The 12,828-nt window shown below is 36.5% G+C and overlaps 1 protein-coding gene across 1 annotated transcript; it reads right to left on the reverse strand.

Annotated features, from left to right (window-relative positions):
- Positions 1 to 582: 582 nt before the first annotated feature.
- On the reverse strand, positions 583 to 12,499 carry LOC141629268 (uncharacterized). The gene is made up of 9 exons (XM_074442295.1): positions 11,679 to 12,499; positions 11,009 to 11,383; positions 10,519 to 10,913; positions 10,084 to 10,409; positions 9,828 to 10,039; positions 8,687 to 9,689; positions 8,491 to 8,596; positions 1,937 to 1,993; positions 583 to 632 (listed from the first exon to the last, which is right to left on the reverse strand). Exons 1-9 carry the CDS (start codon positions 12,497 to 12,499, stop codon positions 583 to 585), a joined length of 3,345 nt encoding a protein of 1,114 aa, XP_074298396.1.
- Between the last annotated feature and the right edge of the window lie 329 nt (positions 12,500 to 12,828).

Raw genomic sequence — 12,828 nt, forward strand, 5'->3', positions numbered from 1 at the left:
GTTCGGTTTAGCATTACTACCCCGGAGATGTCAACAGTAATGAATTCTTCAGGCCATTGCACAATAGAACCCACGACATCTTGCAAAATCCAATTTTCACTACATGGTACTATTAGAATACCATACTTCTCCAGATATAACTCGGTCACTTCTAATTCCCTCCATCCCTCACGGGGGGCAATGCCTTCAACCTCAACTCCCCTAGCAACAACAATTCTGCCCGATGCCACTGTAGAGGTTCGGTAGTAAACAACACAAGGCTTCTTGCAAACGACCTTCACATTTTTAATTAATTAGTATATATACAAGCACTACTTTAAGTGAAATTTAATTAATTAGTATATATACATCAATTATAAACTAGTCGTGGTAGCTAATACCTCAACAAAACCCGGAATTGGAGATGATAAGAACGGGTCTTCGGCTCCCACTTCCACGTCCTTCTCCCCTGCCTTCATGGCTTCCTCTCCCCCATCTTGATCCTTTGCCATGTCTTTCTCACTTCGCACGCCCACTTTTTTGTTCTTCTCCCCTGCTTCCTTTATGACTTGGCGAACCATAACCAACTCTTCTTCAGATGGCTTATCCCCCGTTTCCACCATTCTGAGTATCAACATGGCCATTGTTTGTAGCTGTGCAGTAGAAAAGAATATGATTAAAATTAGTATAATTTTCGAATATATATATGTATATATATATATATATGTATATATATATATGTATATATGTATATATATATATATATATATATACATATATGTATATATACATATATATATATTATGTTGAATAAAATACAGTATTTATATACCCTATCATCACCACTCATTGTCCTTCGAGTATTTTTCCCAAAATACTTAGTGATACCAACATGCGTCGATACCCCTCTCACACGACCTGGATGCTCTGCTTTGCCGATTGCCCTAGCAAGAATGTCATCGCGTCCTTCAGACTTCCATTGTCCTTCCTCTACCTCCTTCTCACAGATCCTCTACATACACATAAAACCATTATACAACTAAATTTTATTTAAACTCGCAATTATATATCCGACCACCAGTGGTAGGAGTGATACATTTATTCAAACTTACAATTTTCTCTTTGACGGCCTTATCATATGGAGTTTCTAACTTTCCATTTTTAGGAGTGTGACCGGCCACCCAAGCGTCGTGACGATTGACAATTCCAAGCTTCTTCTTAATCAATCTATAACCACCTCTGGAGCCATGAAAGATGCTCTCTTTCTTCGAAATGTTCTCTTGGTTCTGCCTACTCATAGTCTTCATAAAATGACTTGTATCGAGCAACGTAAGCATATTTCATTACTTATTAAGTGATTACTAATAAAGTGATCCCAATGAGTCGCAAATAAATTACCTTAAACTTATCAGACTGCCTGTAAGCGATAAAGTTAATCCAATCTTGCTGGCTGACAAACTTATACTTCTTCTTTGGTGATTTCTTGTTTATCTGCCCGGTCTTCTTGTCGAACAAGTGGTTCTGAGCAACCTTTAACTTCCATGCTCTGAAGGAATCCCCTATCTTTTTTTTAGGTAACAATCATGTTCTTGGGGGACAGTGTAAGCTGCCTACATATATGGTGAGCATATTTGGTTAGTTTCGGCTAATAGCACATATCGAATACTAAGATAATTTCATCTCACTGCATTTATTATTGTATATATATATACCTTTATTCTCCCCCATAGGGTTTCCTCCTTGTCTTGACTCAACTGATGGATACGCGGCAAACCGAGAGGCACATACTCTCTTACACAATAACCAATCCAAGTCACGAAATTTACAACAAAATCACCATATGGCAGCCCCGTTAATGGATCCCATTCAAGTTTATTAGGTATCCCTCTTTTTATTGCTTCTAGGGAAACCCTATGGGTCCTTCGCCCAGTATCCGATTCCAAATTATTCTCATCACCTGAATCTTCTTCATTTGACGTTTTCCCATCATTTATTTTCCGCTTTCCACCCATATCTAAACCAGAAGTTAACAAACTACTAACTTTAAGCATTAAGTCGACATAGTAGGAGCACCGTCTCATATAAATGATCACACAGTACACCCAAAAATATAGATTTGTTTAACACACAATATACTTAAAATAATAGGTGTTGTTTAACACACAATAACCCTAAGATAATTAGGGGATAATATCACAACTAAGAAAATAAAGACATTAAGTTAATGAGGCGAAGGAGTAGGGTTTATTATTACTTCAGGTATGGCGATGACGGATGGGACGGCGACGGGGATGGCAACGGCAGAGGCAATGGGGATGGCAATGGCAGAGGCGACGGCGATAGCGACGACGACTGCAAAGACAACGACGATGGAAAATAGTAGTTGTTCTAGGGAAACTCAGTGTTCGAGGGTTTTAAGTGGGCGAGGAGAAGGTTTGCGTGTGTGTTGTTTGAATATTTTATTGAAACTAGTAAACACGGGTTAAGCGAAACCGTATTCTGTATTTTGCAATATGACCACGGCTGATTATAAACCCGTAATTGTTTTCATTATATTACATCGGTTGGTGCCTAACCGTTGTCATTTATCTTTCATTGTGTTAAGTTTTTCCCGCCAAAAAAAAGCATCTTCCATATTTGGTAATCCGTATTAAGTTAGTACAAACTTCTTTCCTCAATTAGGCAACTGGGATAGCAAGTGGGGGAAAATTGAAATTCAAGACTAAATTATACACAACCCAATGTAACTTCTTTCCTCAATTGGTTTCCTAAATACAACCCAATGAGCAATTAATAAACATACATTGTCCCTTAATCTTTTATTTTCTGCTTCTTCTGACAACTTACGATCCCTCTGCACCCATGAACTCACAATATTTGTACCTTGGTTCAATAAAAAATAACTGAACCGTCTGTGCATTGGTTCAATAAAAAAATAATGAGTCGTATCGTCATATCTTACATTTCTTTATTTTTTTTAATATATTGTGTCGTGTGGTCAAACAATTAATAAACGGTGCACGTTGAAGTTAGAACGTCACGATTGACAATGGTTGTAGTTGTAGGCTAACCGTTGTTAATGAACCAATTTACAACGGTTGTAGCTGAACCGTTATTAATGAACCAATTGACAACGGTTGCAGGTGAACCGTTGTTGATGAGTATTACGAGCGGCAATCTTGATTACTTGATCGATCTATGGAGTTCAAAAAATGGAAGCAAATCAAACAAGCATAACTCAACACTTTGAAAATGATCATTTCATTTAATTTTAAACCAAATACATTACAAAGAATTATCGAAATCAAAAGATGTATAATAAGCCGGAACAACCCCGGTTAAGCGTAAAAAGTGCTTCTTGACCTGCCACCAATCACGCCACTTTGGTATACCGCTAACTTCCGGGTCATTGGCTTCATATTTTGCAATAACAGATTGAATATATGCAAGGACACGACTTGAATGTGGAGATAAGGTTGGAAGTGTACAACTCAAAATATCTCTGGCTGCAGTCAAGTTGCGAGTAACAGGCCGACGAGGGTATGAAGATGATGATGAGGCTTTGTTGACAAGCCGGACTGCTTCACGCCTCTTAATCCAATAATTCCGTTGATGTTCAAGGGATGCTTTGATTAATGGGTGTTGATCGGCGGGCAGCCCTGTAATACCACTCAAATTTAACTTTATTTTATTTGCTAAAACTCGAACTTCGGGGACGAAGTTCTTTTTAAGAAGGGAAGATTGTAATGTCCCAAATATTTCTAATATTTATTATAAATAATTTTAATATAAAAAGAATTAATATTTAATTTGGTTTTAATTATTATTTTTGAGAAAGGTTTATTTGGTGGTCTAACTTATACTCCATATTTAAGTCTTCCTTTTTTTTATTTGAGTATTTGACCTATTTCTTTTGCTATATCTTGCCGTCTAAGGTCTCCAATCCATGTTTACCCTTCCATATATATATACTCTTATGCTCACAATTAATTCCCTCCGTCAACCTAATTCATTGTCCACCATATTTTTCTATCCTTTCCAATTTTCCATTATAGCAAATCTCATCTATCGTATACCTTGAATTCTGTTGTGAACTTTTATCACTTCCCTTGGTTTTAATCTATCAGTTGAATATGCTCATGCGTCTTCCGTGAATTTGATTCGGGTATAATTTTGGATTGTTTCCGAACGTTATTGGTCAGGTTCTCTACTTTAAGGTAACACGATTCTACCGATCCTATTATTATTATTATTATTATTATTATTATTATTATTATTATTATTATTATTATTATTATTATTATTATTATTATTATTATTATTATTATTATTATTATTATTATTATTATTATTATTATTATTATTATTATTATTATTATTATTATTATTATTATTATTATTATTATTATTATTATTATTATTATTATTATTATTATTATTATTATTATTATTATTATTATTATTATTATTATTATTATTATTATTATTATTATTATTATTATTATTGTTCGGAGTCGTATGTGATATGTGTTGGTTGCCATCTTTAGATGGTGTTTATGTGTCGAATTGTTTACGTGGCTGATTGTTGTTATTGAATATGTATACATATATATTAGTAGTCATATTATTTTATATATTAATTAGTTTTGAGGGTGAGAAGGGTTTGGGAATTTGAAATCAATGTTATGAGTTGATTAAAGTAAATTTTAGTTATTTATAATCAGAGGATGGGTAAAGATCATGGACATATCGTTGGTTGAAGATGGACATATGGTTGACTATATACTTATTATAAAGAGATTTGAAAGTGTTGTACGTATAGATTATGATGATGGTTAGAGTATTATGTTGTTGGTGTTTATGATACGGCTTATCCTTGTGCATTGAGATTGTTATTTGGGTATTAATTCTAAGACTGTATATTTGGAGTTGGTTGTCAGAATACGGTATTCAAGATTCTTGTTTTCGTATTGTATTTTAATTGTCGTTCTTTTATTCCTTGACTTGTGGGTGAGTAGCTTGGAGTTTATACTCTAAGTGTTGAGCACGGTTCTTTGAACCTTTGACAATATCGATATTGAAATTGAGATGGAAATTGGTTACTGGTATTGAGTTATGGGGCCTTTGTGCCATCTTGTGTTTACGGTCTGAGTGACCATGGTTATTGAGTTATTGAGTTATTTGAGTTTGAAATCGATATTGAGATGGAAGTATTGTTTCGCGGACTTATCCGCCAGTTCACTCACCCCTTGTCGTGGTCTTAGGTTCGACGATGAGAATACGATATCTGGTTACTATGGAGTATTATATTATGAGACGGAGTAATGAGTAGGACGGAGTAATGAGAGAGATGGGGTAGAGAGTTGAGATTGAATTAATTATTGGGACGAGAGTGACTATTATATTGTGGAGTAGCTTTGAGCTTGAGATTAGTTTATGGGGAGTGTTTTTATTATTCTATCTGTTTATTTTTATTTTTACATGTCTGTGTTTCCACGCCATGACCAAAAACTATCCTGCTTATATTGAGGTATTATCTGTTACTCAGCTTTCCGACTGACGCGTTTTCTCCCTTCGGGGCTACTCGTCATGGGGGTAGTTCCTTTCTCTCTTCAGGTTTTATTTCAGGTTACTTCCGCTGCAGTTCAAAAGGATTTTTATTTCAAGAGAAGATTTTATTAAAGCTTTGTAAAAATTTGGTTTCATTTGTAGTATTTTATATTTAAAAGAGATTTGTATTAAGAGACTTTGTATATTAATTATAATATCCTTGTATTTCGGCCAGTTTTGTATGTAAAAGTAAGTTTTAATTTTGCCGGAAATCAGGAGTGTTACAAGCCCGGCGAGAACCTTCCCATCATCTTCAATCGTTTGTGTAAGCCATTCTTCGTTGTTGATAAAATTAGGGTTCATTGCCATGTTGTTTCAAATTTGTGTAATGGGGATGAACTATTGTGATTTGATTAATGAATTTTAGTAAAGGATGCTTTAACATTTATAGTCACATTTATAAGTTTTTTCAAAACCGTTGGTAATGAATTCAAGGGATATTCTACATGGTACCCCTTAACTTTTTGACTTTCTATCTGATACCCCTAATTATTGTCATTATCACTAAGTGCACCTCTGAACTTTATTTTTTGTCAATTAAACTCAGTTTTTAAACCTACATAACTTGCAATAAATAATTAGACAATAAATTACACTACCACGCATATATTATTCAAGAAAAACACATACATAACACGAAATTAAAAGACTTGCGGTTTTAAAACCATTAATTAGAATAATAATAATAATTAATTAACATAATCATCTTGTAATTCCCCTGCGATTGCGATAAATATTGGAATTCAATATCTGGATTATTAAGAGGCACTTGTTCTGCCTCCCATGAACGCGGCACAGTGTCAATATAGTGCTGATATGTTCTTAATAGATTAATGTCACAATCGGTTGCAATCCATAAATATTGCGCTTGTAACACATCATCCGTATAATAATTTTTCTTCCCAGCATCATGATCCTCGTATCTTGCCTAGAGTTTTCTCGCTTGACAAAAAGATTCCAGCTTCTTCCCAAAACCTTCAAACTCGATCATTGCATAACCAAGAAAACCATGAACTTTAGTCCAAGCTGGGTAGACCTTTTTAACGTTCGTATAACCACCTTAACGAAGCATATCTCTCATCCAAGTAAAATTCTCGAAAAATCCTTACTATTGTTATCATATTTGATTGGAAGGTTGTGTATAATACACGTAATAGGATGGACATAGCGCGTGTTTGATAGTGATTCGACGGGTATAGAAGACGACGACGACATGGTGATCGAAGTGTAATATTTTTAATTAAATTATAGGCTATGATTAATTGAACGTTGAATTGGTGAATATGGTTAATTGATCACATTATAAGTGATATATTTATTGGAAAATATGTATGCATCTGTGGATATAATAATGGACGAATAGTAAATAATGGTCAAACAAAACAATGCATGCAACGGTTCATTATTTATCATACATGCATCAGTTGAATATTTTACATTGAAAAAAGTATATAACGGTTATTTTTCACCCGTAAATGATAAATGACAACGGGTACAGAGGAACCGTTATATCATAATAGCAAATGATAACGGTTACAAGAAACCCGTAGCTATAACATAACAACGGATACCAAAAACCGTTGCTAGTGTTAATTTAGTAACGGTTTTAGAAACGCCGTTTTCTTAAACATGTAACGGTTATCTAACAACTGTTGATAAGGGTGATTATATAACGAGTTTATGAAAATCGCTAAACGTTTTTTATAACGGTTTGTTATACAACCGTTGTCACATTATAATAAGAACGGTTTTCGACGGAAACCGTTATTCTTATTAGAGCGGTCTAGGTTTCCGCCAATATTTTGAAAACGGTAATCTAAGTGTCGTTATTAAATGCATTAAACCATTGTGGTACGCTCCTTATTGATGGTCCGATTTGGCGTAGTGAATGTTAATGTTTTAACTGATTTAAATTATGTGATCATATCCATTTTCAATTATATTATCCTCCTAATTTGGTTAGAACTGCAACATTAAAACATAACATTAGTACATATCCAAATTTTGGCAACTTCTTTCTCCCAAATACACCTACAAGGCTACAAGGTCCTGACTTCTAATCTAAATTATCATCTAAGTATTGTGTTCAACTTGCTTTTTTTTTTCAATAAAGAAAATATAAACCCTTCTGTTTTTTTTTTTGATTTTTTTTTTCGTTTTTTGGCTAGCAAATTATATACCAGGTAATTCAATATGTATCAATTTTTGAAATAGAAAATAATACAAAGAAAAAGTCTTTTCTATCGGGCCAGGTACAATACCATTTGTGTATATAATTTCCCTATGCATTCTTATGTACACAATTGGTATGTACTGGACCCGTCTTAAGCTTAAGACCAAAAGTGCCGTCTTAAGGGAGATTTACTGTTAGGCCGGAAAATTGGTTATAGACAAGTCTGTGTCGGTGTTTTCTACTTCTTTTAGCTGGGACTTTGGGAGTTTAACTTTTAGAATGATAGAAAGGTTTATGAAAATATAGATGGTGCTCTTAGAATGATGGTTACACATGTCACAAGAAGGCGGAATAGACAAACCCCAGAGAAGAGAGGGTAACATTATGTGGATTATACCCCCACCAATTCAAGTAAGCCACAATAAAAGAGAAATACGGTGCGGGGTACTATTTTTTTTTTATTTTTTGGGAAAAGTGTAAGTATTATATAATAAACAAATCACCCATACAAATTGTTCATATGCTATTTTGCACTAATGCTTACAAAATTCATCCCTTACAAATCATATCTATCCAATCTTGAACTCTCCCTATTTTTGACTTGATGTTACTCCCACGTAATCTCATAATGATCTCTGCTTTGCTTTGGAGAACCAGCACTCGAGGTTGTGGTACTAGTCCTTCAAAATGACACTTGTTCCTGCTAATCCAAATCTGGTATCATAAACTTGCCAAAGCCACAGCCACCACCTGCTTCATCACAAGCGCTTGAGTTCTGTACTTAACCCACCACTCAATAAATCCATGCTTAGGCAGCTGTATCATCAGCCAATCCTACAACAAAACCAGACACCTATTGCTGAATGTACACTGAAAGAAAATATGGTCCATTGATTCAGCAGCAGCTCCACACATATAACAAACATTAGCCTGAACAATTCCCATCCTCATGAGCCTATCCATAGTTAACAGCCTCTTATGAGCAGTCAACCATATGGTACACTTATGCCTTGGAATAATTAAGGAATTACTGATCCAGGGATGCCATTCCTTATCAGTACCCTCCTCAACTAGCCACTGGTAACCCTGTTTAATAGCATATGTATCTGTCCCCTGATTAAGGAGAAGAGGTTTAATGATGTGCTTCACCCAACAAATTTTTTTCCATGCCCAACTAGCACCAACACCAGGTTTATAATCAAACCATTCCTGGTTTTTAATGTGAATAACATGTATCCAACGAACCCACAAGTGGTCAGTTTTAATAGCTAGCCACCAGACATATTTAGCAACTGCTGCCACATTCCACCAGTAGAGATGCTTCAGACCAAGCCCTCCTTTCTTTTCAGATTGGCATACCTGATCCCAGGCAACCAGAGCTGGACTCCCTTTACTGTCATTTCCATGCCATAAGAATTTCCTGCACATTGCTTCAATTCTATTAATAATGGTCTTTGGTAGAATAAATATGCGTGCCCAGTAATTGTGCAAGGTGCTCAGAACAGATTTAATGAGGATAACTCTCCCAGCATAGGAGAGCTTCCTGGCTCCCAAACCTTGAATTCGAGCACTAATTCTCTCAATGAGATAGTGACAATCTTCCACCCCAAGCCTCTTAGGAGTGATATTCACTCCCAAATACTTAAAAGAAATCATCCGGCCCCTTCTCATCCCAGAGATTCTTTCTAGCATTATCATAGTACGCTCCTCAACTCCATTACTATATATATTAGACTTACTATGATGCATATTTAAACCATATGCTTGAGAGAAAGTTTGAAAAGCTCTCAACAAAAGCATCAGAGACTGTTTATCCCCTCTACAAAACATGATCAAGTCATCTGCAAAACACAGATGACTTAACTTTACCCTCTTGTAGAAAGGATGGAATCTGAACTCAGGCTTGATCTGAAACCAATCAAGAATCCTGCTCAAGTATTCAAGACAAATAGTAAACAGCAAGGGTGAAAGGGGGTCACCCTGCCTCAGACCCCTTTTGCCCTGAAAGAAGCCAAATAGATTGCCATTAAGGGAGATGGAGTATGTGGTAGTGGACACACACTACATCAGGAGCTCCACCATATGAGTAGGGAACCCCAAAGCATCTAACATCTCACACAAGAAAGACCACTCAACACTGTCATATGCTTTTTGTAAATCCACTTTCATCAGAATTCTGGGTAAGCAAGCCTTCCTCTTATACATCTTGATCAAATCTTCAGTGAGGAGAATGTTCCCAACAATATCCTTGCCTTTCACAAAAGCACTTTGGGAGTGCTTATGATGTCAGGCAAAATAGAACTTAGCCTATTACAAATGACCTTAGCAACACATTTGTATATTGTGTTGCAACAGGCTATAGGCCTAAATTGAAGGACACTATCAGGTGCATCAGTTTTAGAGATCAGAGTAAGAATGGTGGTATTACATTTCTTCAATAACTTCCTACACTGATAAGCATGCTTCACAGCAGCTATCACATCTTTCCTTACAATAGCCCACCCATCCTTGAAAAATTGACTACTATATCCGTCTGGTCCAGGGGCCTTGGTACCAGGGATAGAGAACATAGCCAGTCTAACCTCTTCATCATTTACAGGTGCAGCTAAGAGAATTCTGTGAGCCTCAGTGATGCAATTCCCCCCTCCTGACTATTCCTTTATTAACAGCAATAACATCTTTAGAACTCCACAGTAAATCCTTGTAATAAGGTTCAAAAGCCTCATGGATCTCATCTAGTTGAGTACACAAGATACCATTCTTGTCCTTAACTTGATACACCTTATTTCTCAATCTCCTATGCTTGATGCTAGCATGATAATATCCTGTGCTATCATCACCATCTTCCATCCATTTTTCCTTAGATTTTTGAAGAAGGTATTGATCCCTAGCTTTTTTCAACAGGATTAGCTCCTTGGCACATGCAGCTTCAGCCTCACACCATTTTTTATTTAGAGGGACCTTAATCAACATGACCTGAAACTCCTTGAGAGAGATTTCAGTCACTCTAGTGATGTTCTCAATATCACTAAATTTTTTGTTATTCAGATCCCTCAAGCCTTTTTTCAGAGATTTCAATTTAGTCACCACTCTATACATGGGTGTACCTTTGACATTCTGCACCCAGTTTTGGCTAACTTTATCCTCAACTCTTCCACCAAAGACCACATATTAAAATACTTGAAGGGGGATCTCTTTCGAAGTTCATCATTTTTGAAGTTCACCAGGCAAGGACAATGATCAAACAGTCCCTCTGGCAAAAAAATTGCAAAGCACTCAGGATAAGATGTCAACCACTCTCCATTAACAAACACCCTATCTAGCTTACTGTAAATCTTGGAGCCACTCTCATGTTTTCTATTCCATGTGAAATAAGCCCCTATAGACTTCACCTCAGCTAGATTGCAGGTTCCCACCATGTGTCTCATAGGTATAACATTATTCCAAGAGACTGGAGCCCCTCCAATTATCTCATTAAGATTCAACAGATTGTTAAAATCACAACAAACTATCCAGGCAGTATTAATCCCAACACTCAGTTGATTAAGTTTTGACCACAAACTAACTCTCTCCTGTTCCTTATTAAAACTATAAACCAGGGTGAACCAAAAGGTGGTGCCCCTGATTTTATCAATGACCAAGGAGTGAATTAGCTGAGCAGTGATACACCTCACATCAACCACAAAGTGACTAGGCTACCAAATTTACCAAATTCTACCTCCTTTATGATGACTACTATTAGTGCAAATAGACCAATTATGACAAATATTATTCTTGACTTTTACCCAATTACTACTTCTTATTTTAATTTCAAGTAAGCCAAATAAACCAACATTATTCTAACTAAGGAACCACTTTGTTTCATTCTGTTTATTAATACTATTCATACCCCTAATATTCCAAAACCCTAAACTACCCATTCTCAAGCTGCAATTTCATTACTCCTCTTTTGCCAGCACTAACACTCTTTGAGATAGAAAGATTTAGGGCATCCATAAAAGTTATACCTCTAGGTGTATACTGCCTACTGTCAGAAAACTCTTGTCTCCTCATCCTCGAGAGGATTCTCCTAGGGAATATTTGTCCTGCTCCCACCTTCTGAACTTCCTCCACAGGAGACTCTTCCCTTGCAGGGACAGGTTGTGTTGGAGTACAGACAGGTGTACTATTAGGGACATTCTGAATAGGAGAAGAGTGAAGTACTGGCTTAGCTATAGGTGTATGTTGCTTAGGACCTGGTTGATTGTGTTGTACAGCAGGTCGAGGTTTTGGCCTCCACACTTTCTTTGTAACAATAGTCTCCCCCTTCCTGCAATTTTCCTGAAGATGCCCCATCCCTTTGCATTTGGTGCAAGAGAGGGGTAGCCAGTCATACTCAACCTTAACACGCTGTGTCTCACCCAACTCATGCTTAAACACAATCTCCTTAGGGTAGGATTGCCCAATCTGCACTTCAATAAGTACCCGAGCATACCAAAAGAAACTTCGGTTAGCAGTAGAGTCATCACACTTGATAAAACTCCCAACCTCACCACTAAGCTTCCTTAGGCTATCCTTGCCCCAAAATTTAACCTCAAGCCCATACAATTTCGTCCATATTGGCACCTTTTGAACATCATGCTTGATAAGTGCGACATCAGGACTCCTTTCCTTAATAATTACTGATTTGTTATCAAACAGTAGGTGAGTAGTGTTAAGGATGGCCTGCTGTTGCGCTTTAGTTTTGAACCTCACCATTAATATCCCATTAAGTAAGAAAAAAATCTTATCAACCCCATTAATTGGCCATACTCATTTGATAAAGCCTGATATCACCGAACTAGGTGGATTGGCTCCGAGAATATAGCAAAAAACTGGAGTTGACCAGAAAGAAATCTCACCTTCCACATCAGCGGGTAAGAGCTGAAGCATAGGACGTTCCTCTGGTGAGTCCTCTTCCACTCCAGTTCACTATCATACTCTTCATCTTCTACTATAGGCTAAAGCTCCGTCTCAAATCGCAAGGGCGAAACCCTAAGTGAAGGTCGTCATGCAGATTTGGGGGAACCTGATGATCGATTAATATT

This window comes from Silene latifolia, chromosome Y (assembly GCF_048544455.1).
Source record: "Silene latifolia isolate original U9 population chromosome Y, ASM4854445v1, whole genome shotgun sequence".
Lineage (NCBI taxonomy): Eukaryota > Viridiplantae > Streptophyta > Magnoliopsida > Caryophyllales > Caryophyllaceae > Silene > Silene latifolia.

Coding starts and splice junctions, on each gene's coding strand:
- LOC141629268 (XM_074442295.1), bottom strand. CDS start 12,499: ATGGTGAGGTTCAAAACTAAAGCGCAACAGCAGGCCATCCTTAACACT. Junction 10,410..10,518: donor TCAAGTTAAGGACAAGAATG/GTATCTTGTGTA, acceptor AGGAATAGTCAG/GAGGGGGGAATTGCATCACT. Junction 633..1,936: donor GTCAAATGAAGAAGATTCAG/GTGATGAGAATA, acceptor TCTACTGCACAG/CTACAAACAATGGCCATGTT.